Source organism: Pseudorca crassidens, chromosome 13 (assembly GCF_039906515.1).
Source record: "Pseudorca crassidens isolate mPseCra1 chromosome 13, mPseCra1.hap1, whole genome shotgun sequence".
Classification (NCBI taxonomy): Eukaryota; Metazoa; Chordata; class Mammalia; order Artiodactyla; family Delphinidae; genus Pseudorca; species Pseudorca crassidens.
Window position 1 is genome coordinate 15,891,269 of NC_090308.1, and position 27,751 is coordinate 15,919,019.

At 37.2% G+C, this 27,751-nt stretch overlaps 1 protein-coding gene across 1 annotated transcript in view; it reads left to right on the top strand.

Annotated features, from left to right (window-relative positions):
* The first annotated feature begins 379 nt into the window (after positions 1 to 379).
* PPIL4 (peptidylprolyl isomerase like 4) overlaps positions 380 to 27,751 on the top strand; it is a 33,979-nt gene continuing 6,607 nt past the window's right edge. Inside the window, exons 1-12 of the mRNA XM_067701802.1 lie at positions 380 to 538; positions 5,433 to 5,500; positions 5,588 to 5,652; positions 6,217 to 6,334; positions 6,933 to 7,075; positions 7,577 to 7,673; positions 8,423 to 8,539; positions 12,884 to 13,008; positions 14,499 to 14,565; positions 19,732 to 19,843; positions 22,583 to 22,679; positions 27,425 to 27,572. Of these exons, the coding sequence (XP_067557903.1) occupies positions 469 to 538; positions 5,433 to 5,500; positions 5,588 to 5,652; positions 6,217 to 6,334; positions 6,933 to 7,075; positions 7,577 to 7,673; positions 8,423 to 8,539; positions 12,884 to 13,008; positions 14,499 to 14,565; positions 19,732 to 19,843; positions 22,583 to 22,679; positions 27,425 to 27,572 (1,227 nt within the window). The 5' untranslated portion in view covers positions 380 to 468. The remainder of the gene's footprint in view (positions 539 to 5,432; positions 5,501 to 5,587; positions 5,653 to 6,216; positions 6,335 to 6,932; positions 7,076 to 7,576; positions 7,674 to 8,422; positions 8,540 to 12,883; positions 13,009 to 14,498; positions 14,566 to 19,731; positions 19,844 to 22,582; positions 22,680 to 27,424; positions 27,573 to 27,751) is intronic.

Here is a 27,751-nt window from a genome sequence, read left to right on the forward strand (position 1 = left end):
TCTCTTTGAATTATGGTTTTCTCAGGGTATATGCCCAGGAGTGGTATTGCTGGGTGGTGTGGTAACTCTATTTTCAGTTTTTTAAGAAACCTCCATACTGTTCTTCATAGTGGCTGTATCAGTTTACATTCCCACTAACAGTGCAAGAGCGCCCCATTCTTGAGATAGAGCACAAAGGGTCACAAATCCTTCACAGAAGCCCCTTTGAGTGACAGGTTTCCGCGCCAGTCGCCAAGGGCTAAGAACGATTTTCAAAAGGGCCGCGCCATGGGCAGGACCCAGGGCACCGCCCGACAGCCGGGGGAGGCGGGGCACCGACCAGATCCGCCCAGAGGAGCCTCCCGGAAGGGGGCGTTGTCGCCGGAGGGATGACGTAAAAGGCGTCGCGCCGAGGGTGACGCCTGGCGTAGTTGACGTCGGGCTGAGCCTGTCACCCCTGGGGCTTGTTGCAGAGGAGGAGCGGGCGCCATGGCTGTTCTGCTGGAGACCACCTTGGGCGATGTCGTCATCGACTTGTACACGGAGGAGCGGCCGCGCGGTGAGGCCCGGGCCCCGCTCACCTCTCCGCCGGGCCGCTATCTGCCTTCCCCACTTTGCCTTTTCTGCCAGGTCCCCGTGGACTGGTTGGAGCTTCTGGGCTGATGGTGCCCGCGACTGCGCTGTTTTATTAGCGGGCCTTGGTTGAAAAGTTTTTTTGAGGAGCAGCCCTTCTCCGCATCTGGTGCTGGGTCCGGGTGGCGGGTGCTTGTGGTTATTAAATGCGTGTGTGTGTGTGTGTGTGTGTGTAATGCAGCATATACAATGCCCATAGCTTTTGCGGCTTTACTGCTTTTCACTAGTCAGAGGAACACAAGCAGTATTCCTTGGTGTGTAATCAGTATATCCTGATGAAAGCAGGGAGGATGGGCTTGGAGCCGTGAGTGTGGGCATCCCTCGTGGTTGGAGGAAGGGCTGTCCAGAGGTGTGCACCCAACCTTAGCAAACACTCATTGATCGTCCACTATGCGAGACTTTGTGCCAAGCCGTAGAATGGGCCTCTTACCCTTGAGGGTCTAATTTTAAATTGGTGGAAATAGGCGCCGCAACCCATTTAATTTCTTAAGCGTTGTAGTGGAAGAATGTGTAAGTTGCCATGGAAACCAGAGGAGGGTGTAATTTTGGCAGGGGGCGGGGAGAAGCAAAGCTAGCAAAGAATTCAGAGCCCTTGAACTAGCTCTTTGAAAAATGAGTGGGAGCGAGGGTTTTCTTGTTTGCTTGAAATTTAATGGAAATAGCAAGTAGATCCGCGTGGCTTGACAGTGGAATGGCCGACTGCGAGTCTGGTTGTACACGTTTTTAGATTAGGTCAGGTCGTGAATAGCCTTAAGCCCAGAGTCTTTGAAGGGATTAAGAGCAGGATGGAGGCATGGCAAACTTCTTGTCTTAGGACGATAATAAGTAGCAGTGTGGAGAATGTTTCAGAGTGGGGAGAAGCTAGAGACCAGGAGAGTTTAGTTACAAGCAGGGTCCTGCCCCCACGGAATGCAGTCTATGAAAGAAGATGAAACAAGCTGCAGTATGGTACCTTGAGTGCCTTCCGACGTGCTGCACTTTATCCCACGCTCACTTATCGCCACCCCTCAACACTCAGCCATACCTCTATGCCTTTCACATACTGTTGCCTCTACCCCACATTTCTCTCCGCTGTTGTCCTTTTGGCAAAGTTCCTGCTTATTATTCAACTTTCAGATCAAGCATGATCTCTTCTGTGAAACTCTCCAGTGTCCCTAAGTAGAGTTCGATTGGTTTCTTGTGTTCTGTCTCAGGTCTTTTATAAATCACAGTACATATTTTGTTATACATTTACCTATTTTCCTGGAATTAATTTGCAAGTCCTGGGCTCCTCTCAAGAATGTAAACTCTAAGAGAATAGGGACTGTGTCTTAATTATCTCTATATCCTGAGCATCTACTGCAGTGCCTGACACTTTGAGGGCATACACCAAAGGTTCATTATATTGAGTAATGCAAATATATGTGTTGTATTAAGATTCTTTGTGCAAGTGATAGAAACTCAACACAAACTGGCTTAAAGAAAACAGTTGATTGCCTCATGTTACTGGGGTAAGCTTTAAGGATGGCAGGACCAGGGGGTACACAGGATTTTTTAGGGAATTGTATTTTTCATCTCTTGGATTTGCTTTCCTTTGAGTTTGACACTCTCCATGTGGAGCAGCACCTGGCAAGTTTGTGGGCCTTTTTCCGTAGAACTATGAGAGACTAAAGGGGAGGTAGGGTTATCTCACCTAATTAACACGGACAAAATGGACAAGCAATGTTTCTGCAAAGATAGCTTGGGACACTAAAAACATAAGTCCACCCTATTTGTATATATTTGTAAGCAGGTGATTGGGTATCTACTTCTATATGTAACTACTTATCAATTTATAGTAAGTATATCCAGACTTATTTTTCTTTTTTCCTCCCTCCTTCTCTCCCTTCTTTTTCTTTTTTTTTTCTTTTTTTTTTTGCGGTACGCGGGCCTCTCACTGTTGTGGCCTCTCCCGTTGTGGAGCACAGGCTCCGGACGCGCAGGCTCAGTGGCCATGGCTCACGGGCCTAGCCGCTCCGCGGCATGTGGGATCTTCCCGGACCGGGGCACGAACCCGTGTCCCCTGCATCGGCAGGCGGACTCTCAACCACTGCGCCACAAGGGAAGCCCTCTTTTTCTTTTTTTTTAAACCTTTTTGTTATAGAAAACTTGAAACATACACAGAAGTAGAAACATGTAAATGAACTCTCATGTGCTGATGATCAGCTTCTGTTTAACAGTTGTGAAATGTTTCATCTATAGCCCCACTCCACTGGATGTTTAAATTTTTTTATTTTTTATTTTTTTGCCGCACCCCTCGGCTTGGGGGATCTTAGTTCCCCCGCCAGGGATGGAACCCGCACCCCCTGCATTGGAGGCGCAGAGCCTTAACCACTGGACCGCCAGGGAAGTCTCTCTTAAATATCTTTTAATCTGTAGGTTCTCCCCCACCCCATTTTAAAATTAAGACTTTATTTTTTTTAAAGCACTTTAAGGTTCATAGCAAAACTGAGGTAAAGGTACAGAGATTTCCCATATTCCCCCTACACCCAGTGCACAGGCCTCTGCCATTGTCGTACCTCCCACCAGAATGGTACATTTGTAATACATTTGTAATGTTTCTACCATGTAACATTGTACATACTTTACATTTGTTACTACAGTGGTACATTTGATGAACCTGTATTGACACATCATTATCACCCAAAGTCCATTATTTATGTTAGGGTACGCTCGTGGTGGTGTGCATTCTGTGGCTTTGGACAAATGTATAGTGACGTGTATCCACCGTTACAGTATCATGCAGAGTAATTTCACTGCCCTAAAAATCCTCTGTGCTCTGCCTGTTCATTCCCCTCCCCCGCATCTCCTGGCAACCACTTATCTTTTATTGTGTCCATAGTTTTGCTTTTTCCAGAATGTTATACAGATGGAACCATACGGTATGTAGCCTTTTCAGATTGACTTCTTTCACTGAGTAATGCATTTTAGGTTCCCCCGTCTTGTCATGGCTTGATATCTCAATTCTTTTTGCCTTGAATAATATTTCATTGTCTGGTTGTACCACAGATTATTTATCCATTCACTTACTGAAGGACATCTTGATTGCTTCCAAATTTTGGCAGTTATGAATAAAGCTGCTATAAACATCCGTGTGCAAGTTTTTGCATAGACCTGTTTCCAGATGCGTTGGGTAAATGCAAAGGAACATGATTGCTGGATTGTATGATAAGAGTGTGTTTAGTCTTGTAAGGAGGTCCATATATTATATTGGTTGATACATCTCTTAAATATCTTTTAATCTGTAAGTTCCCCCCGCCCCCCTTTTTTCCCTGAAAAATTTTTGAGAAAGAATCTGGGTCATTGATAGATTTTTCTCATTTTGGATTTGACTGATTTTATCCCTGTTGTATCTTTTAATATATTCTTCTATCCCTTCTATTTCTCATGAATTGCTACTTAGATCCAGAGCCTTGATCAGATTCAGGTTTAATGTTTTTGGCAAGAATATTTCATATCAGGTAGCCTGTACTTCCAGCTGCATCACATTCAGGAGGCACTCGATGTCTGGTTGGATCTTTTTGTGATGTTAAAATTGGTTAGTGGTTCAGGCCTGTCTACCTGATAATATCTGTTATAGTGTTCCCATTAGCTTTTCACCTAAAGATTTTGGCAACCATTGTTGATCACTACTTAGATTCATTATTTTTGTTTTCTAGTTAAAGGACTACTCCTATATGTTTAACAGTAACTCCAGGAATACATTTGTTTTCTAGAAAAATGATCAGAAGACTGATATTCAAGAACCTCCAATAACTTGGCTTCATCTTACCTCTCCAGCTTTTTAATCCTCTGTTCCTCTGTGTCACTGGAGAAGTTATAGAAGTTAGACTGGTCTCCTGGACCCTCCCCAAAACATTTAAATTCCCACTTCCAGGGTATTTCATAATGTCCTCCCAGCTTGAAATGCCCACTCTCTACTCTCTGCCAATCCAGTTCTTTTAGTGCTCCCTTAAGCCTCCAGGAGGTGTTCTCATTTCCCCAGCTAGAAACAATCTCTTTTCAACTTGTGTGGCATATTTAAAAGCACTTTTAAACTTTGTACCATTTAAGTGCACAGATGGTATTATCAGGTGTGCCCACTATTGTAACTATTTGTGTTCAGGTGAAAGGACCCTAGTTTAGTATAAGCTCCTTGAGGGCAGGGACCACCTCATATGTCTTTCTGACTGTTTGGTTTCTAGCTTAGTGCCTTGAGAAGTTGTTAGCATGTTTCTCTACAACTAGACTGTAAACTTGTTAAGGGCAGAGATCGAGATTTAATGGCATTTGACCTAACAACAGTGACAGGTACTTAGAAGATTCTCAGTCAGTGTTTATTGGATAAATGAGTGAATTTATTTAAAAAACATGGTACATGATAAGTATATGGATTTTTGTGAAGGGCTGTTTAATCATTGTGAAAAAAATGGTCCCAGATATTTTGTTTTCTCTAATATAAATAATCTGTACCCATTTTCAGATACTCTGCTAGATCCTTTGCAGTCATAGTGTCCTCTTCATTTTTTCTTTCCCTTACAAAATCAATTCATCAACAAATGATTGCTTATCCCAGATAAGTTTCAGTTTTCTATACAGTTCAGATGCCCAAGAAATCCAAAGAAAAAGAGAATAAAATGATAATTTAAAACATATTGCCTTTTTCTAGGATTACTACCTTTTTCAGTGGCTTTGGACATTTGACCATTTGGGGAAGTTTTTGTATGGTAACTTAGAAATTAAACTATACTAACTGTGCTTTTACTTGGTTAAAAATATATTTGTGAACTACTGTGATAAATTTACTATTTACTTTCTTTCAGCTTGCTTGAATTTCCTGAAGTTGTGCAAAATAAAATATTACAATTATTGCCTTATTCACAATGTACAGGTGAGTTGGTGGATATTAGTCATGTTCTTTGTTATTGGAACTATCTAGCAAGCTCTCTGAATTAACAAAGTATCCTATATATTATAGAGGGATTTTATCATACAGACTGGTGATCCTACAGGGACTGGCCGTGGAGGAGAATCAGTTTTTGGGTAAGTTCTTTTATTTTCAAATGAGTAAAAATAGAATTGCCTCGGGCTTTCCTGGTGGCGCAGTGGTTGAGAGTCCGCCTGCCGATGCAGGGGACGTGGGTTCATGCCCCGGTCCGGGAAGATCCCACATACCGCGGAGCGGCTAGGCCTGTGAGCCATGGCTGCTGAGCCTGCGCGTCCCGAGCCTGTGCTCTGCAACGGGAGAGGCCACAACAGTGAGAGGCCTGCGTACCATAAAAAAAAAAAAAATCTATATATATATATAGATTTTTCCCAAGTTCCATAAATGTCTATAGCAAATAAAAGGAATATTTTGAATCATAGTGGCATTTCTATAAAGAAATGGTAACCTGGGACTTCCCTGGCAGTCCAGTGGTTAAGACTCTGCCCTTCCAGTGCAGGGGGCATGGGTTCCATCCCGCAAGCCATGCGCACAGCCAAAAAAAACCAAAAACAAATGGTAACCTTATATGTTAACCCTAGCACCCTATATGTAACCCTAGTAGTTTTATATTTCATGTTGAGTATACTTATATTTTATAACCTTATTGTATGTATTTTTAGTCAACTGTATGGCGATCAAGCAAGCTTTTTCGATGCTGAAAAAGTGCCAAGAATTAAGCACAAGAAGAAGGGCACTGTGTCCATGGTGAACAATGGCAGTGATCAGCATGGATCTCAGGTAAGGAAATGGGTGAGGAGATGAGTTTTGCTCTAGGGAACCCACAAAATTATCTTTGTAAATATCTAGTAATGAGAGAATTTCAATCAAAGATATTTGTTAGAAGAAAAAAATGACACTATTTTTTCCTATGTTAAAAAAATCCTTATTATTTTGTCCTTTTAAAAGTAAAGCATGTCCATTGGGAGGAATTTAGAAAATACAGAAAAGCACAAAGATGAAAATAATATTGCCTACAATCCCACCATTCCTGGAATATCACTGTTCACAGTGTGGCCCGTTTCCTTTCAGTATTGATTACTTATTTCAAAACAGGTCATGTTGAGCACCTTTCATTCATTGTCACAACAGCCCCATTGGAGTAGATGGTTTTTTTCCCTCACAGTTTACATGTGAAAAAACTGAGATTTGGTTTGTTCAATTATTTTAAACAATCAGAGCATCTGTATTTATTGATATTTTATGTTTAAGCTTTGTGCCTTATACTTAGTAGTAGTGACAAGTAGGTGAGAATTCATGCAATTAATGTAGTCTTTTGTAACTGATTTCAGTTTGAATTATATATATATTTGTATTTATTCTATGTCTTTCTATATAGTTTCTTATTACAACAGGAGATAATCTAGATTACCTTGATGGTGTTCATACAGTGTTTGGTGAAGTGACAGAAGGCATGGACATAATTAAGAAAATTAATGAGACCTTTGTTGATAAGGACTTTGTTCCATATCAAGATATCAGGTATGGTTATAGTTTACTGTTGAAATGTACTAGAATGTTTTATATGTGATGTTTGACAGGTAATGGGGATGGCATACATAGGACTGGTTTTTGGATAATTCTAAAATGTGTGACTATAAGAATCTTTATAATAGAGAAGACCTTTATTTAAAAAAATACTTGTACTAATTATAAATGCTTATGTTGGGAGGAATTATTAATCCTTTAGCTTTTAAAAAATGCAGATTATTGAGAGCTATGACAAAATTACTAGGATTTAGTCATTTATATTACATCTTAGCATAATGCAGAGTAATAAATATAATATATCAAACAATCAAAGACAGTAACACTAATTGTGAAAGTATACACTAGTAATATCCTTGTGCAATAAAATTTAAGAGCTTATGTTTTTTTTGGTGTTAGAGATACTTAAGATATTTGTTATAATTTTTATAAAAAGTAAAACATGGATTCTGAAATGACATAAATGTAACATTTGACTTGGATTTATTTTGTAAGGATAAATCATACAGTGATTTTAGATGATCCATTTGATGATCCTCCTGATCTATTAATTCCTGATCGATCACCAGAACCTACAAGGGAACAACTAGATGTAAGTAGAGTCTTCTTGTGATTGAATGTATATACATATTAATGTTTTGCATAAAATTTGCTTTTTACCTTATTAAAACTTATTTCTTCAGAATGATTATCTTGCTTGATCAGTAATACTAGGACAAGTTTAGAGTTCTTTTTTCTCTTCCAGGGAGATACTCATTTTTCTACCTATCTTTTTATTTCCCTAATATTCTTTCCTTAGCTCTGGAAGCTTATATGAATACCTTGGGGAAATATTTCTCTTATCTCTTAACTCTAGATAGGAGTGTAGCTTTAAGGCTAAATTAAATTATCAGCTTGTGAAGGAACTTTTCAACTGGGGATACTTTTGAGCCAGGCTAGAACCCAGAAATTTCTGTGGCATAATGGAAACTTTTTCCCTCAGATCTTTTGAGGTAAAAATTTCTGCATATGAGGCTTCCTCAAAGCTGAATTTATCTTTATAGTTGGGATTTAATGCTTAATTTCTAAGATCATTTATCTTCTGTATTCAGCACTTAGTTGGATACCAGGTAGTTCCTATATAAATGTTTATTTTGATTTCAAAATAAATTAGATGCCTAGTCTGGCTAGTATTATTGAATTCATCTAAATCAATTTTCAGAGGTTTGTAAGTTTGTTTCACATTTGTGAAACAAATGTTCTAACACATTTGATGGAACTAAGAATAAAGCATAATGTCTCTCATATTTCTTAGATTTTTCTATTCTTTAAATATATATATGAGTAACTTCTGCCTTACAGAGTGGTCGAATAGGAGCAGATGAAGAAATTGATGATTTCAAAGGAAGATCGGCTGAAGAAGTAGAAGAAATAAAGGCAGAAAAAGAGGCCAAAACTCAAGCTATTCTACTAGAAATGGTAAGATAATTACTTTGTTCGAATAGTTTTTCAGCAATATATTTAATACATACTCATTGTGAGTTTATTTCTGACTTTTTGATAGTCTTTAAAATATTAAAAAATTTAGCTAAGAGGTTTTTTTTGGATTAAATTTTGTATGACATAGTAACACAAATGAAAGTAAACAGATTTGATTCCACTATTAATATAGTGCTAAGTGCCTTTTTAAAAAAATGGGAAGTGGATATCCAGCTTACAAATATTAATTGGGTTTCAGTTGTTTATACTCATCTCATTTTTAAAGAGTTTCTTGCACTGAATTTTAAGTATATTAGAGAATAATTCTTTGTACGTCTCAAGTATTAAGATTAAATAGTAAAATACTAAGTACAGGATAAAACCTGGGCAGAAATTGAACACTGTAAAGTATACTCTTTTTTGTATTACTAGCAATATGAAGTCATTTGGGGAACAGTTATTCAGTACATGATTAGTTGACCTACTAGGCATTTTTTCCATTTCTTATTTTTGTGGAATAGGTATACCTTTCACGTAGTAGGTCATCAATAATATTGGAATGGATGGATAATAATTAAGTTTTTATTACTATCATTATTTTATATAGTAGAGCTTTCAGGTTCATTATGTTTTAAAATTCGTATTAGCATCACTAGTCTGAAGGAACAAATACTAAAGATTATAATTCAAGAAAACTTTACTGAATTGAAAAAAAATTAAAAATATACAGTTTAATGAGCACACTGTGTTATCTGAGAATATTGACCCAGAATAGCCAACACCAAGACAAATTCTAAGAAAATTACTGGACTTAAAAGAAAAATCCTTTGAGCACCTGGGCAGCAAGAGTAAGTGATTTATAAGGGAAAGAACATTAGCTTATCATCAGAGCTTTCATCAACAAAGTATAGAAAGTTTATGCCAGAATAAGAGGAGTTGACATATTCTTTAAACTTTTTATTTTCAGATAATTTCAAATTTACAGAAAAATTACAAATAACGCAGACAACTTCTATATACCTTTTACCCAGATTCACCCATTTTTAACATTTTGCCACATCTGCTTTGATCGTTCATTTTTTCTCTCTCTCTCTCCTCTCCCTCTCTGTCTCTGATTATACATGCACATACGCACATACTGTTTTGGGGGGACCATTTGAAATTGCGGTGCAGATATCTTTTCTCTTTCATTAGTGTGTATTTCCTAAGAGCAACAATATTATCCTACATATTCACAGTATAGATATCAAAATCATGAAATTTAAAATTGATAGAAATTACAGTCTACCTTCCAGTTTTGTCAGTTACTTCAGTAATATCCTTCATAGCTTTTTTTTTCCTGCCAGTCTAGAATCCAGCTCATGATCAATCATCTGTTGCATTTAGTTGTCATGTTGCTCTAATCTCTTTAATCTGGAAGAATTCCTTAACTTGCCTTATTTTTCATTACATTAACATTTTTGAAGAATACAGGTCATTTATTTTGTAGAATATTCTTCAATTTAGGTTTATCTGCTGTTGCCTTGTGATTAAGATTCAGGTTATACACCCATAGCCAGAGTACTACATAGGTGACATTGTATCCTTCTCAGATGTCACATCTGGAGGTGGATAATATCCATCTGCCTCTCATTGGAAAGTGTTCGTTTTGATCACTTGGTCAAGGTAATCCATTGTCTGGGGACTCCACTGCATAGTTTCTGTTTTCCCCTTGCAACTAATAAGCCATCTGTAGAAAGGCACTTTGAGACCTTCAGATATCTTATTCCTTGTCAAACTGTCCCTCTGGATTTCTTAGCCATCCGTGACTATTGCTTGAACCAATCTTGACTCTGATGGGTGCAAAGTGGTGATTTCCCAACTCTGCCCTTTTTTCCACACTTGTCAGCCTGCCTTTTGTAAGGAAGAGCACTCCTTTATTATCTCTACTTATCATATATTCATTATCTATATGGACTTGTGGATTCCTTTTCTTGTTTTGTTTTTAATACATAGAATTTATTTTATAGAGTAGTTTTAGATTTACAGAAAAATTGAACAAGAAGTACAGAGAGTTCCTATGTACTCCCTTCACCCTCCCCAACTGTTTACCTTTTTAATTAGCATCTTCCATTAGTGTGGTACATTTGTTACAATTGGTGAGCCAATATTGATAAATTATTATTAACTAAAATCCTTAATTTACATTAGGATCCACTCTTTGTGTTGACAAATGCCATGTATTGTACAGAATAGTTTCACTGCCTTGAAAGTCTTCTGTGCTCCACCTGTTCATCCCCCTAACTCCTGACAACCAGTATCTTTTTTTACTGTCTGCATAGTTTTGCCTTTTCCAGAATGTCATATAATTGGAATCATACAATGTGTAGCCTTTTCAGATTGGCTTCTTTCACTTAGCAACGTATACTTAAGGTTCCTCCATGTCTTTTCATGGCTTGATAGCTCATTTCTCTTGATAGTTACATAATATTTCATATGGGTCTACCACAGTTTGTTTATCCATTCACCTATTAAATATCTTGGTTGCTTCCAAGTTTTGGCAAATATGAATAAAGCTGCTGTAAACCTTTGTGTGTAGAATTTAGTGTGGACATAATTTTTAACTCATTTGAGTAGATACCTAGGAGCACAATTGCTGGAGTGTATGGTTTAGCTTTGTAAGAAACGGCCAAATTCTCTTCCAAATTGAATTACCATTTTGCATTCACACCAGCAAGAATGAGACTTCCTGTTGTTCTACATCCTTGTTAGCGCTTGGTGTTGTCAGTGTTTTGGGTTTTAGCTGTTACATTAGGTGATCCTGTGTCCTTTCAATTCTCACAATTAACAAGTTTCCTCTATTTTCTAAGAACATCAGTTTCGCTTTATTTGTGTATAATGTAATGGTAATTCAGCCAGTGTTTTGCAATATTGTTTTGACCTTCATAGCTTATGAATATTTTAAATTTCCTTGCAGTATTTTAAAGTTATCTTTCACTAAGTAGTATAACAAGTTCTTTTTTAACTCATTAACTTTTTTTTCTCATTTGTGCTTCCATTAGATGTATTTCTGCCATTATAGGTGCCTTTTAGGATTTTACTGATTTGCTCTTCCCCATATATGTTGTAATGCTGCTTATTGGGCATAGGTTATTGCTATCTTTTGATAGACTTCAGAGACACTGAGCAGATCTTACTGGCTCAGTTGCTTCTTACTGTTTATGATTTCCAAGATTTCTCTCTCTTTTTTTTAATGTGTTTGTCCAAGAGGAAAGACTTTATATAGTAATCTTACCTGAAATCATCTCTGAGAGTTTTTGAATATATGTATGAAGGTATATTGTTTCCCCATCTAAAGGCTCATGGTCAACATACTTTTCCCACAAGGAAAACAACACCATCATTATATCATATCATTATATCATGGTTTTCTCTTACTGTCACCCTCTCTAGTTCTTTAGTAGGAAGTGGTAGGCTCGGCTCAGCACAGTAGTTGACCATGAAGTTGACTTTGGTTTGACTGAAGTAGAAGATGATAGTGAGGGTGAGATTAAAAAGCTAGAAACACTCTCCAGGAATTGTTGGTGTTCCATACTGAGCAATAATGTGGAGAAGAATTGGGCATTACTTATTGCCGAAGGCTAGATTCAGCATGACAGTATTTTGCAAAAGTTTAAAAACAAGTAAAACTAAACAGTATGTTACTTAGGGGTATATACTTATGTGTCAGAACTCTATAAAGATCTGTAAGGGAATGGCCAGAAAGGAAAACCAAAAAGCTCATTCGTGGTGAGAGAGGCAGAGGGATAATGGGATCAGGGGACATTTTAGTTCTCAAGCTAGTTGGTGGCATCATGGGTGTTTTTATTTTCATGCTTCATAACTTAGATATACTTACATAAGTTCTTTCAAAAATATATTAAATACTTGAAGAAAGAAAAAAGTGGAGATAAAATTGGGACTTTGAAGCCAGGTAGACCTGGGTTCAAATCCCAACTCTGTTGCTTACAACTGTGTGACCCTGGGCAAGTTAGTTATTTAACCTTTTTGAATTTTTACTCATGGAAAAGTAAAATGGAAATTGCATGGTTGTTTTAAGAATTGGCAGTAATGTATATGAAGTGCCAAACATGGTCTTCACACAAAGTAGGGGTCTGGTAAATATTTTGGCTATTAATATTGTTACTGCCAGGAAGCATGGAGTTTTGAATCTTGAAATCTATTAAGATTTCTTTTGCTGAGCCTGTAGTTTATAATGTAAATTTAGATATTTCAGGGAATCAGCATTGTGGGCTAAATATGGGATATTTAGAATGCAAATTAAATAAAGGAGTTGATTTATATTCTTGTTTATTTGTCATTTAGGTGGGAGACCTACCTGATGCAGATATTAAACCTCCAGAAAATGTGCTCTTTGTGTGTAAATTGAATCCAGTGACCACAGATGAAGATCTGGAGATAATATTCTCAAGATTTGGGCCAATAAGAAGGTAGTCTCTAGAATTAGTGAAAGATTTAGAAAAACTAGGTATTAGTTAGTAGTTTTCTAATAACATTTTTGACGAGTCTGTGAACTCAAAGTGAATTTTATACTGGTGAGTTTTACAGATGAGTCTGTTGGACAGTAGGGAAGAAAAACATGTATGTAAATGTGTATGCGTAGATATATGTGTGTATATATATTGTAATGTGTGTGTATGCATTATACATTGAATGATTCTCTCACTCCCAGCACAGACATTTTCAACTCTAAAACAGGAAGTGAATGGAACAGTTTAAGTCTAGTTCTGTAGTATTCTTCTTTAATATTTTAAATATCTATCTCATTTAAATTCTCCCTAGAATTACCAGCAACCTATGTCAAAATTAATTTGAATCTAAGTTTTCTAAAATTTTTCTTTTGGTTAATTTTCCTTGTATTATTAGTGCAAAAGTTTATGAAACTAGTGTTTCTGTGAGAAAGGGGAATATTTTGTAATTGATTAAAAAATATTATTTTAAGTTTAGAATTTCCTTTCATTTCATGTTTTTTCTTCTATGAAGCCATTCTTTATTCTTCCTATTGAAAGAAAAATCTTCCTATAAAAGACTACCTGCCTTTATTCCTCTACTCACTTATAATATATCATCTTTACAAAAATATTTCCTATACTGCTACTTCTTATTTTTAAATTGGAGACATTATGTTCTAACTTCTTGCTAAGGAAGATGAGGATTCACGTCTATTTCTATCCTGCCCTCTTCATTCTCCCTGCCTACAACTTTGGTTGTATCATAATTTTGGTTAGATCTTTGTTCAATATTTACATTTTAATGTATACTTAAATATTGTAGCAGCTGAACCATATGCTATAATGTGATTACTTTTCGTTTCTCTCACAATGTTTTATATCCCTGTTTCATTTCATGTGTTTAAAATGAGGCTTGAGATACATGAGGAAAAAGGATTAAGCCAGTTGCTTTAAATTCCATCTTATTGGCCCTTTCATTTGGTTAAGATGGATTAGTTCTGTTTAATAGCTAGACTTATGCGATTACATTTGAGCTTGGTTTATATTAAAATTCAAAACCCCCAAATCGTAAGTTTATTAAACATATGTATATGTATGAATGTGTGTGCATTATTCTGCATTAGATAATCTGTAATTCATCTGTATTTGGACTACAAATAAATTACGATTTAAAAGGATTTTTAGCAGTAATTTCCCTTTGCCAAAGGAAAATTAAATATTTTTATCTTATTCTTCCTTCAGTGTTTTGGGAATGTAGGATTGTAGGCTTAGATAGGGCATTTATAGTAGAATCTAAATAATTTAGTTTCTAGACTGGTGAACTATTTTTAAAAAAATAGTTATTATTGAAGAGATTTGGAGAAATATAGTTCTGTGAATTTAACTTTGGCTTATTTTGTTTTTTACTTTTGAAGAGTAAGAGTGAATGCTTTTTCTTTAAAGTCACTTTTTTCCAAACTATTTTTCAGTTGTGAAGTTATCCGGGATTGGAAGACTGGAGAATCCCTGTGTTATGCTTTTATTGAATTTGAAAAAGTAGGTCATAATATAAATATATTAAATATGTATTTTTTTTGTTCTATGATATTAAAGTGTGAAAATGTATAGAACTTTTTCTAGTCTCTAAGATTAGAAAATTAGTTTGCCCTTTCTTTAGGCACCCAAGAAAAATAACTTTGTTATATTCAAATAGGGGATAAATTTAACATCTATCAATGTTAATATATGTATCTTTAATTTAGGTTCAGTTTCAACCTACATGAATGTATCTTTAAAATTTTAAAGTTTTAGGTAAAGTTCTTCGCATTCTATAAATAATTTTTCAGTGCTATTTAGGTAGATATAATAATTGAGTAATAGAAAGAGAACCAATCTGGGGGTTATGATCTAGATGTTAATTTCAGCTCTATCACTGACCAGCTGTTCTATGATATTTGGCAGTTTATTTAGAATTCTTCTTTCTAGGCATTATCTTCCTTATAAGTAAAGCTTGAGTATTAGGTTAGATGGGTACTTTCTAGATCTATAATAGGAATGATAGCTTATGTTACTCAAGTAATTTTCTTTAAGCAAGCATTATGCTATTTGACCTGCATTTAATCCTCACAACTCTGAGATAGGTACTGTCCTCCTTCTCCAAATAAGTAAACTGAGACACACAGTGGTAGCGTGACTTGTTTAAAATCATGTACCTAGTGAATGTCATAGCCTTCTGTCCTGCTGTTTTATTTTCAAAGAAATAGTTAATAATTAACATTTTATGTAACAAATATAAACTACCACCCATATTTATAAAATTGTTCAGATTTAAAACGTTGTTAATACTCATAAATTTAGTGTAATTCTTTTTAAAAAAACCATCAAATTTAAATGTGACTTATACAGTGACTAGGAACATTTGTATTAATTCTATTTCTTCTTTGCACTCTTCTTCATCTGATAAATAAATACAAAAGCTTGGGCTTTCCTGGTGGCGCAGTGGTTGAGAGTCCGCCTGCTGATGCAGGGGACACAGGTTCGTGCCCCGGTCCGGCAAGATCCTGCCGTGGAGCGGCTGGGCCCGTGAGCCATGGCCTCTGAGCCTGCGCGTCCGGAGCCTGTGCTCCGCAACGGGAGAGGCCACAACAGTGAGAGGCCCACATACCGCAAAAACAAAACAAAACAAAACAAAAAAAAGCTTGTATTTGCTCTTAGGATTTGAACTTAGATATGTCTGATGCTGTTCCCAATGTGTTTAGCCATTTTGCTAGGCTACGTTATTTCTTTTTGCAGCTTTGGACTGAAGTATGTCCAATAGTAGCTCATTCTTAGTTATAGTTATCCCAAAGTACTTGTCGAACACCTTTTATATTTCAGGCACTGCAGTAGGCCCTAGGGGTACAAGATGAATAATGGAGGGTTGAGGAAGACAGACACATAACACATTATACCTAGACACTGTGTCAGGTGTACCAGAAATAATATTTACAAGGTACATTGGTGTCAGCAGAAAGGAGATTTCTACCTTTAGTTTGCTATGAATACTTTTTGTCAACTTGACAGTGTTATTCCATCACTGAGCATAGATTATATTGTTTATTTGCTTACAAACATAATTTCATTTTGTTTATGGCAGATTGACTAATATCTTCTGCACGTATCCCATTTGCCATGAATACATAGTTCAGGTCAACTGTAGAGCATAGAGTGGTTCTTTTTTTTTTCTTTTTTTTTTTCCGGTACGCGGGCCTCTCACTGTTGTGGCCTCTCCCGTTGCGGAGCACAGGCTCCGGACGCGCAGGCCCAGCGGCCATGGCTCACGGGCCCAGCCGCTCTGCGGCATGTGGGATCTTCCCGGACCGGGGCACGAACCTGTGTCCCCTGCATCGGCAGGCGGACTCTCAACCACTGCGCCACCAGGGAAGCCCTAGAATCTATGGATTCTTTATCATGATTCAACATTTCAGTTTTTGAGGTGAATCTTTTATTTATTTTTGGCTGCGTTGGGTCTTCGTTGCTGAGCGTGGGCTTTCTCTAGTTGCGGCGAGCGCGGGCTACTCTTCATTGCGGTGCGCGGGCTTCTCATTGCAGTGGCTTCTCTTGTGGAGCACGGGCTCTAGGCACGTGGGCTTCAGTAGTTGTGGCACACGGGTTCAGTAGTTGTGGCGCACAGGCTTAGTTGCTCCGTGGCATGTGGGATCTTCCCGGACCAGGGATCAAACCCGTGTCCCTTGCATTGGCAGGCATATTCTTAACCACTGTGCCACCGGGGGAGTCCCTGAGGTGAATCTTTTGTAGCCTTTCTCTTTTCTTGAAAATTAGATTAAGCTATATTATTCTGCTTCATGATTCTCATGAGCGGTAGCCTCTTTGTAAGTGTCCATTGCTGAGTCTTTTTTGCATGTTATGCAAGTTCTCTATGCTTTGGATAATCTGATCAAAATGTTTTTAAAACTGAGGAATGAAATACATGCCGAAAACGTGCAGCTCATGAGTGAACAGCTTGATGAATTAATCACAGTTAATACACCCATGTAAATCACCACCCAGGTCAAGGAATAAAACGCCAGCAGAAAAAACATTACCGGAATCCCAGAGGCCCCCCCTGTGTCCCCTTCCACAAACTTTCCCCATTGCTGCTACTTCTGATATCATAGATTTTGTCTAATTTTAAACTTGATATCAGTGTAAACACAATGTGTGTTTTTGCTGTCTAGCTTCTTTTACTCAGTGCTAAACTAACATTTGTGAGATTTGTTCGTTACTGCATGTAGCTTTTAACTTTTTTGTTAATTTTCATTGGAAATACGGTATTTTATGTGTGCATGTAAATTTTCACTGACATATAGTATTTTATTGTGTGTATGTAAATTTTCGTTGCCATATGGTATCTCATTGCGTGTATATAACATTATTTAGATTTCCAGTCTGCTGTTGATGGACGTTTGGGTCTTTCCCAGTTTTGGCTACTGTGAATGGTGCTGCTCTAAACCATTTCTGTCATGTCTTTCAGTGTACAAGTGTATGCATTTTTGTTGGGTATATATCCAAGAGGGAATTGCTGGGTCATAGGGTAGGTGTAGCTTCAGGAGATAATTCCAGTCAGCTTTCCAAAGGGATTATCCTAATTTTCACTTCCACTAGCAATGTATGGGAGTCCCTATTATTCTGTAGCTTTACCAACTCTAGGTATGGTCTGTCTTTTAAATGTTATCCACTCTGGTGGATGTGTAGTGGTATCTTATTGTGGTTTTATTTTGCATTTTCCTGATTGAGCCCCTTTTCATATGTTTATTGCCGTTTAAACGTCCTTTATAAAAATGAAGTACCTGTTCAAGACTTGGCCACTTTGGGATTGGGTGTTTGTGCCTTTTTATTGATTTGTAAGAATTCTTTGTACTTCCTGGGTACAGACTGTTTTTTTGGTTGTATGTGTTGCAAGTATCTGCTGCTCAGTGGATTGCCTTTTTCCCTTTCTTAATGGTATCTTTTGATAAGCAGAAATTTCTAATTTTTAGTTCAGTTTGTCAGCTTTTCTTCCTTATTGCCTATTTTTAAAGATGTTTGCCTACCTGAAGTCATGAAAATATTCTCTATTCTATCTTTAGAAGCTTTGTTGCGAAATTATCTTTCCCATTTAGATCTGAAATTTGATTTTTGTATATTATGTGTTTCATGTTAAATTTCATTTTTCTTGCATAAGATAGCCAGGTGACCCAGCAAAATTCGTTAAAAAGGTTGACCCATTCGCATAGCTTTTCAGTACCGACTTTGTTATGAATCAGGTGTCCACATGTGTAAAGTCTGTTTCTGGATGCTGCACTGTTGCACTGGTCTATTTGTCTGTCCTTGCACCACTCTCAAATTGTGTGAATTACTATCGCTTTATTATGTCTTGATATCTGGTAGTGTGAGTCCTCCAACTTTGTTCTTCTTAAAGATTTTCTTGGATATTTTTTTCCTTGGCATGCATTTCCATATGTGTTTTTTATAATTTTTAATTGAAGTGTAGTTGATTTACAATGTTGTGTTTAATCTAAATTTTGAAGAGATTCCTTAACTATTGTTTAGGTATAAGTAAATTGAGTATTTGCAAATACTATCCTCCTGAAAAAAAGTATCTGAGAACTTTCTCTTTGGGGAAATGGCACAGTGATGGAATTATGCCTGCCTAGGGGTCATCAGTCAGATTTATCAAACATGCACTGATTGCCTACCATGTGCCAGATGATGGTCTAAATGATGTAGATTCAAAGATGAATAAAGTTTTGTCCCTTGGAGTTTATATTCCATTTAATTCTTGACATACATTGTAAATAAATGATTATAACTAGTTCTTTTATCTGCTTCTCTTTGGATTGTTTCTAGTTGAGCTGTGAACAGACCAAAAAATAAGTTTCCAGGGACCTAGGAGAAAATTGATCAGTGCTGGATTGAAATGTGTCATTTCTAGTCTTCAGATGTCAGAAATGGGGATGTAGGGCTTGCAAAGTTACTGGCAAGGATTCTTATGTAACATAGACCTTGGTATCATAGGCCCACAATCCATTATCCAAAATCCTTGGGAATAGCTGTTCCCATTTCAGACTTTTTCAGAATTTAGGAATGTAATACTGCGTGTTTGTGTGTGTGTGTGTGTGTGTGTGTGTGTGTGCGCAACACACATATCTCTGGATTACGTGGCACACTTCTGGGTCAGCATTCCGTAATCACAGAAATACTTCCGCTGTGAAAACAAATGAATATTCATACTAAGTAGAATAAGTTAAGGTTTATCATTCCATTAGGTTTTGCTGTCACATGGATTTTAACACCAAATTTATAAAAACAGTTTTCAGGATATTTTTGGGTTTTGAGTAAAAGGGATTATGGATTTGTATAACACAGTTGGTAAGTATATTTATGTGCACTGCAATCAGACTGCCTCGGTTCAAATCCTGGCTCTCGCCCTTGCCAACTGTGTGCCCTCTAGCAACTTCTGTACCTCTCTAAACCTCTGTTTTCTCTTTGACAAAATGGAGGTAATAATAGGTAGTACCTCATAGGGGTGTTATCAGAGTTAATTGAGATAGTAGATGCAAAGCATTAAACAGCATTTGGTGCATAGTAAATATTCAAATTTTAGTTTTAGTAACAAGAAACTTTTTGTATTTTCAGTATTTGTTCTAGCTGCAGAAATCTTTTCCATAAAGATTTATGCTTGAGTTTTATAATTACTATCAGGAAGAAGATTGTGAGAAAGCGTTCTTCAAAATGGACAATGTACTTATAGATGACAGAAGAATACATGTGGACTTTAGCCAGTCTGTTGCAAAGGTTAAATGGAAAGGAAAAGGTATGTTGGTTCATCTTCCTTTGTTTCTGTTCTGCTTTGCATCGTGTTTGTGTGTGTGTGTGTGTGTGTGTGTGTGTGTGTGTGTACCTCTTTTGACAGTGCTGTTAATTAGAAATGTTCAGTGATGTAACTCCTGCTATTTGATTTTCCCTAGCTGCTATCTAGTATATAAGATGGGGGTATGTGTGTGTGAGTGTGTATATTTGTATTTTTAAAAATTTTAAAATTTTTACTGAAGTATAATTGATTTACAATGTTGTGTTAGTTTCAGGTGCACAGCAAAGTGATTCAGTTATACATATACATATATCTACTCTTTTTTAGATTCTTTTCCCATGTAGGTCATTACAGAGTATTGAGTAGTGTTCCCTGTGCTATATGGTAGGTCCTTACTAGTTATCTGTTTTATGTATTGTAGTGTGTATATGTCAAACCCAGTCTCCCCATTTACCTCACTCCCCCATCCCCGTTAACCATAAGATTGTTTTCTGCATCTGTAACTCTATTTCTATTTTGTAAACAAGTTCATTTGTACTATTTTTTTAGATTCCACATATGAGTGATATCATATGATATTTGTCCTTCTCTATCTGATGTATATGTGTATTTTAAACTGATGATGAATATATTTTTTGCTTGACTGTATTATAAATTACTTATAATTACCCATTGCAGACATAACATGTTTCCAAAGTAATTATCATTTGGTGATTTGGCTCTTCTAGATGCAAAACTCTTAAAAATTCTTTTTTCTGGGGCTTCCCTGGGGCGCAGAGGTTAAGAATCCACCTGCCAGTGCAGGGGACATGGGTTTGAGCCGTGGTCTGGGAAGATCCCACATGCTGCGGAGCAGCTAAGCCCGTGTGCCACAACTACTGAAGCCGGCGTGCCTAGAGCCCGTGCTCCGCAACAAGAGAAACCACCGCGCTGAGAAGCCCGCGCACTGCAACAAAGAGTAGCTCCCACTCGCTACAACTAGAGAAAGCCCATGCACGTCAACAAAGACCCAACGTAGCCAAAAACAAATAAATTTAAAAAAAAATTCTTTTTTATAAAGTTTGTTTGTTTTAGTTGTCATATGGTACAAAATTAAAAGATCTTCTGTGTACTAGGTCCTATCCCTACACATAATGACATATCCCACATGTGCATATATATGTCAAATTTCTGCTAGTGGTACCGTAACAAATTTAAGGTTGAATCTGTGTATACTGAAATACTACGGGTTTTTGATTGCTGATGCAGTGTTTTTATTTATTTATTTTTTATAATTTTATTTATTTTTGGCTGCATTGGGTCTTGTTGCGTGCGGGCTTTTCTCTAGTTGTGGCGAGCGGGGGCTACTCTTTGATGCGGTGCGTGGGCTTCTCATTGCAGTGGCTTCTCATGTTGAGCATGGGCTCTAGGCGCACGGGCTTCAGTAGCTGTGGCACGCGGGCTCAGTAGTTGTGGCTCGCAGGCTCTAGAGCACAGGCTCTAGTTGAGGAGCACGGGCTTAGTTGCTCCGCACCATATGGAAACTTCCCAGACAGGGCTTGAACCCGTGCCCCCTGCATTGGCAGGCGGATTCTTAACCACTGCACCACCAGGGAAGCCCGGCAGGTGGATTCTTTTGTTTGTTTGTTTGTTTGTTGCGGTACGCTGGCCTCTCACGGTTGTGGCCTCTCCCGTTGCGGAGCACAGGCTCCGGACGCGCAGGCTCAGCAGCCATGGCTCATGGGCCCAGCCGCTCCGTGGCATGTGGGATCTTCCCGGACCGGGGCACGAACCCGCGTCCCCTGCATCGGCAGGCGGACTCTCAACTACTGTGCCACCAGGGAAGCCCCGGCAGGTGGATTCTTAACCACTGTGCCACCAAGGAAGTTCCTGAGATAATTCTGTATATTATGGATTCACATTTTAAAAAACTGAACATATCTTGTGTACCATTCACAGTGCTAAGTACTTTTCCTTATAGCCTTGTTTAATAATTCCAACAGCATTGTGAAATGTTGATATTATTTTCAGTTCCTAAATGAAGAGAATGACTTTCAGAGAATTGAAGTTCCTACCTAGGACCTCCCACTGGAGTCAATATTTGAATCCAGAACTTCTCACTTGGATCTGTTGCTCCTTCTACTATATACCATAACTGCTTCATCCATAGTGAGACTTCTAATGGCAGGCACATGGCACATATTTTTCAGCGATGAAATGATGCCTGTTTTTTACAGTTACCAGTATTTTAACTCTTACAGTTGTCTGTTTCACATTTATATGAAACTTTGCCTACTGGCCCTTTTCCTTTACAGAGCTTCTGGAATTGCCAAATAGATTCATCTTGTCTTTGATTCTTATAAGCCTCTCAGATCTCAGACGCAGGTCCCAAGCTCTCAATTTCCTTTGGGCCTAATGTTCTCATAGACTTAATGGCTCTACTTGAACCCTGAATTATTTTCCAGTGATTGTATTCACTGCGTAATTTAGGATTTGGAAGTTTGGCGTTGTAATATTCATGTATGTCATTAGGGGGCAGCATCTGGCTACCTAGCAAAATGGATATCTGATTTCAGTTAAAATAGTGGTGGAGAATGAATTACTATGATTCTTTTGTTTTCTTCTCAGCCTTTTTCTATCCCGTGATATATATGCCACTTATAAATAGTTCTTACATATTATACCTCTCATAAAATAATTATTGTTCTTGATGAATCAGGTGATTTTATTACTAGGTTGTTTCTTCTTTTTTTAAATAAATAGGTGGGAAGTACACCAAGAGTGATTTCAAGGACTATGAAAAGGAACAGGACAAACCATGTAATTTGGTTCTGAAAGATAAAGTAAAGCCCAAACAGGAGTATCCTTCACAAGAACCAGTTGGTCAATACGTATTGACCATCCAATCTGGAGAGTTGAGTGTGATACCTTATAAAAAGGCTATAGAAGACAAGTTCCTGAATCCAGATGGTTTGTGAAGAAATCACTTAGTTTATTGTTATCTCTTTTCACCATTTTACATTGTATACCTTGCTTTTTCAGTATATTCTCTATTGTATGGAGAAAGTTAAGGTTGAAAGAAGTTTTGAGCTTAATTCTTTTACCTCCCTACACCTAGGTTAAGGTTATCTCTTATTCTCAGAAGATCTGCAGGTAAGAGTTGTATTTTCTATATATAATCTTAATGTTTTAAATTTCTCATAATCAGAAATTTCTTTGTTATAGCTAAGCTAAACTCTTTGTGTTAACCCTTCTTATATGTTTAACTTCTTTGGAGTTGGTGAATATGTAGATAAAATCCTGTTGTTGTTTTGTGTTATTAGATTGCTTCTCTCTGCATAATACATTGTCAGTCTAGCAACGAATATTTATTGGGCTCCTATTGTGTACAAGAGTTGACTTTTATAGGATTAAAAAGAAATCCATTGACTTGACCCTTTAGTTTATAGATTCTTTCAAGTTTTAGGCTGAGACAAATAAGAAGCAATGAAACATACTTCTTATATTATGTCATTTTAGTTTCTTCATTGATATTCTCATTATAAATCTATCACTCCATACATGGCAAAGGTTATTTCTTTTGTGATTCTTTCTCGTAAGTAGTTTCTTTGTTTCCTAGTTTCTGTTGGTGTTTTAGGGATTCTCTTTGCCCATACTATATAGACATTTTTTTTCCAAGTATTCATCAGGAAAGATGAATATCAGGTTGACCTGTTAAATATTTTTTATTGTATTGGCTGTCTAATGCACAAAGCATTGTAAGGAGTTAGAGTTGGATAAAGTCTGGAGTATACTGACATAATCAGCATGAAAAGAGGCTTTCACATACAGACAAACCAAACAGTAAACTAAGATTGGTCTTAAAACATGGACATTAGAGGGGGTATGATTGAAATCTTAGAATCATAAAAGGTGTGGATGGAATACACTTGAGACTTATTCACCAAATCTTCGAAATTAAATTGAGGCCAACCACTAGAAACTGCAGCTGGAAGAAGGGAAGTGTGTAGGACAAATGAAAGGAAGTTCAGCTGTGGAGTATGAAGTAGGAGGAGGCATCTTCCCCGCATAGCGGGTGTTCAGGCTGAAAAGGAAGGATACCTAGTATTAAAGTGTTTTAAATTCAAGATGATAGACTACTGAGAGTTAAGAAAGGAACTCAGTGTGTTTGAGAATCAGTCTATAGGCCAGTGCTGTCTAACGGGACTTCCTGCAGTGATAGAAATGTGCTGTAACTCCACTGTCCAGTATGGCTGCTAACCACATGTGGTTATCGAGCTTGTGAAATGGACTGAGGAACTGGATTTTAAAACTTGTTTAATTTTAATTAATTTAAATTTAAACCACTACCCATGGCTAGTATTGAACAGTGCTGCTTTTAACCTTTTGAAGTTGATGGAGAAGATAGGCATGTCCTGGTGCAAACCACTATTCATTATTCACAAACAGCATACTGAACAAGAGAAAGGAATTCATGAATCTGACCCAGTAGGATGATCTTTACATTCCTGGTAGTTGATAGGTTTCATTTTAGCAAGTCATTTGTAATCTACAAATTATAGGTACAGTTATAGAGGGACAGAACATATGTCTTCATATGTAGCACATAGATATATATTTTCACATATATTATTACCATGGTGAAGAAAGGGGATTCTGATGATAATCTAAGTACAGATAAGCCAATTAGAAAGACATGGGATGTACTTTATAGGTCATGAGAGAGAAGGTGCTGTTAAACCATTAATAAGAAGATTCAAAAATAGAAGTAGAAGAGAGAAGTTTAACTTGGCTGCACTAGACCTCAGGGAAGTAATTGGGGAGAAGAGGACAGGGAGATCACAAAGTAGGATTTTGGAGAGATTTGACATCTTCTAGAAGTCTTGATTGTAGTGGTGAGTAGAAGATAGTGGATGAGCAAGGAAGGAAGAGATGCAACAAGTGTCTTGGTGGTATTACAAGTAATCAGCCGATACTTATTTGGCATCGGTTACATGCCCAGTGAAGTTTCGCAATGAAATGTAGCCTCTGGACCTTAAAGACATTAAGAACAGACATTAAATAATCACCATTAATTAAATACGTCTAGAGTGTTGCAGAGAAGTGCATTTGTGGGATATGGGACTCATAATAGAGGTAAGGGGTCAGAGGATCCTCAAGTAATACTCTTAGTGACATTAAAGCTACAGCTTGAATATGGGGAGAGAGGAGGGCTGAGGTGGGATACTATCAATATTTTCTTTATCTGTGATCCATTAAATACAGTTTACATCTTGACTCAGTACAGTCCAAGTATATAATCATTCTCACACACACACACACACACACACGTAATTGAAACAACAGTGTTATAAAATAATATTTTCATTAGATGCCGTGTACTCTATTTTCTAGTCTATGTTATTTTAAAATGCTGGCTTTTGGTGACCCACTAACTGGATTGATGGATTATGATCAGTAGTTTGAAACACTCTGAAGCACTTTTTTTGAATAGTTTATTATTATTTTAAATATTTATTTATTTATTTAGTTTTGGCTGCATTGGGTCTTCGTTGCTGTGCGCAGGCTTTCTCTAGTTGCGGCGAGTGGGGGCTACTGTTTGTTGTGGTGCGCGGGCTTCTCATTGCGGTGGCTTCTCTTGTTGTGGAGCACGGGCTCTAGGCGCGCGGGCTTCAGTAGTTGTGGCACATGGGCTCAGTAGTTGTGGCACACGGGCTTAGTTGCTCCGCAGCATGTGGAATCTTCCCAGACCAGGGCTCAAACCTGTGTCCCCTGCATTGGCAGGCAAATTCTTAACCACTGCACCACCAGGGAAGCCCCCTCTGAAGCACTTTGGACAGAGAGCAGCATGTGTAGAGCAAACACTGAGGTGAAATCATAGGCAGGGACTATTGAATTTGTATCTGGAGAAGGAGACCATCCAGAAGGTACTATGGAAACATTGCGACATGGTATAAAGGAGAAAAGAAGTTGGAGATAATGGAGTAATAATAGGATGGTACAGGCTGATCAGCTGTCGTTAGCCGTCTTGTGAAAAGCCAGAAGTTGCAGTGTTTTCCTACTGAATGAGAGACATCGCTGAGGAAGCATAGAGCTGTAGCCTGGCGAAGCCCTAGTCCTGAGGGAAGTGTGTCTACTGTTACTCTAGTCCCACACGCCACTGAAATAGCTCTGCGCTTTGGGCTTCCTCCTAGCCTTTCTTTTGAAAACCACTGTTCTAGTCCTTGTCAGCCTTCCTCAGAATCTGTTTTAGAGTTTAAGATTCTTTTTAGAAGAGGTTCTAATAGTCTTATATTTTCTCTTATTCTAAGACATTATAGTATATTAAACACTTATTTCTGAATTAAAACATATTATTACAATTTTTATAACATGTGAAATTTAAAAATGATTCACTCATAATTCTACCACCTGGGCAAATGATACTTTTTATTTCTCCTTGTTCCTCTCAAGCCTTGATCTTTTATAAAGCTTTATAAAGTTATAATCACTGTGTGGTATATACAGTTTTTGCTTCAAGCTTTTTCCACTTTTAATTTTTTATAAACACCATTCCAGGTTATTTAATAGCATTCATTTGTCATTGTTAATAACTTCCTTTATAGTAATATATCAGTTGAAATACCCTGATGTATTTAAGTATATCTTTATTACTAGGCTGTTTATTGTTCTTAATTTCTGTATTAAAAATAATCCTAAAAAAAAAATTCTGTTATGTATACAGTCAGCCCTCTGTATCTGCAGGTTCTGCATCCATGGATTTCCAACTGTAGATGGAAAATATTCAGGAAAAGTATTCCAGAAAGTTCCAGAAAGCGAAACTTCAATTTGCTGTGCAGGCAGCTATTTACTAGCATTTATGTTGTATTTACAACTGTTTACATAGCATTTACATTGTGTTGGTTTTTAAGTAATGAGATGATTTGAAGTATAAAAGAGGATGTGCGTAGGTTATATGCAAACACTATGCCATTTATATGAAGGACTTGAGCATCTGCAGCTTTTGGTATCCTTGGGATCCTGGAACAAATCCCCTGTGGATAATGAGGGACAGCTGTGCTTATGTTCATTTAACTTACTGTTATTTTATAAATTCTTATTTGAATTTAAACATGATAACTATTGATATGCATTGCTAAATTTTCTCCTATAGGACTGAACTAATTTACGCTCAAAAGAAGAGTCACACGAGTGTATTTTTCATCTATACAGCTTCTCTGGCATTGGGGTTTATAATGTCTTAATTTTTTCTAGTTAAAAATGTGCCTCATTTTCTAAGTTTAAGTTTTTCATTATTGACAAATATGCTTCCTTATTTTTTATGCTACTTATATTTTTCATTTTGTTTTTTTACTCTATATTTTTGGCCCACTTACCAATTTATAACCGTTTATTAAAGACAGGTGTTCTTTCCATTTTTCCTGACTCTGTAATGAAGTAAAATATGAATTAGTTTTGTTTTAGAAATATACTCTATGCTTCTGAGATGTTTCTTGCTTTAAAAAGTTACCTTTAACCTCATGGCCTACTTTGTTTACCAGATTCTTACGTTTTGATGTATTACCGGTGTCAGTTCTCATGTTTGTCCTTAACTAGCTGCTGCAGTGCAAAATATGATCTTATACTAGATGAGCAGGCAGAAGACTCAAAGTCAGGTTACTCACACACAAGTAAAAAACACAAGAAGAAAACCCGCCACTGCTCTGAAGAAAAAGAAGATGAGGACTATATGCCAGTCAAAAATACAAATCAGGTACTTACTGATGTTCAGACTTAGCTGTAGAGAAATAAATATTTCATCCATTTGTAAATTACGTCTTAATTTAGGAGATAAGGGTATAGTCCTGAACAGGGATGGATGTGTTCCTAACTCTTAAGATGTAGAATGGTTTCACTAGGGTAATGAACTTTAATTTTCAAGAATATATATAA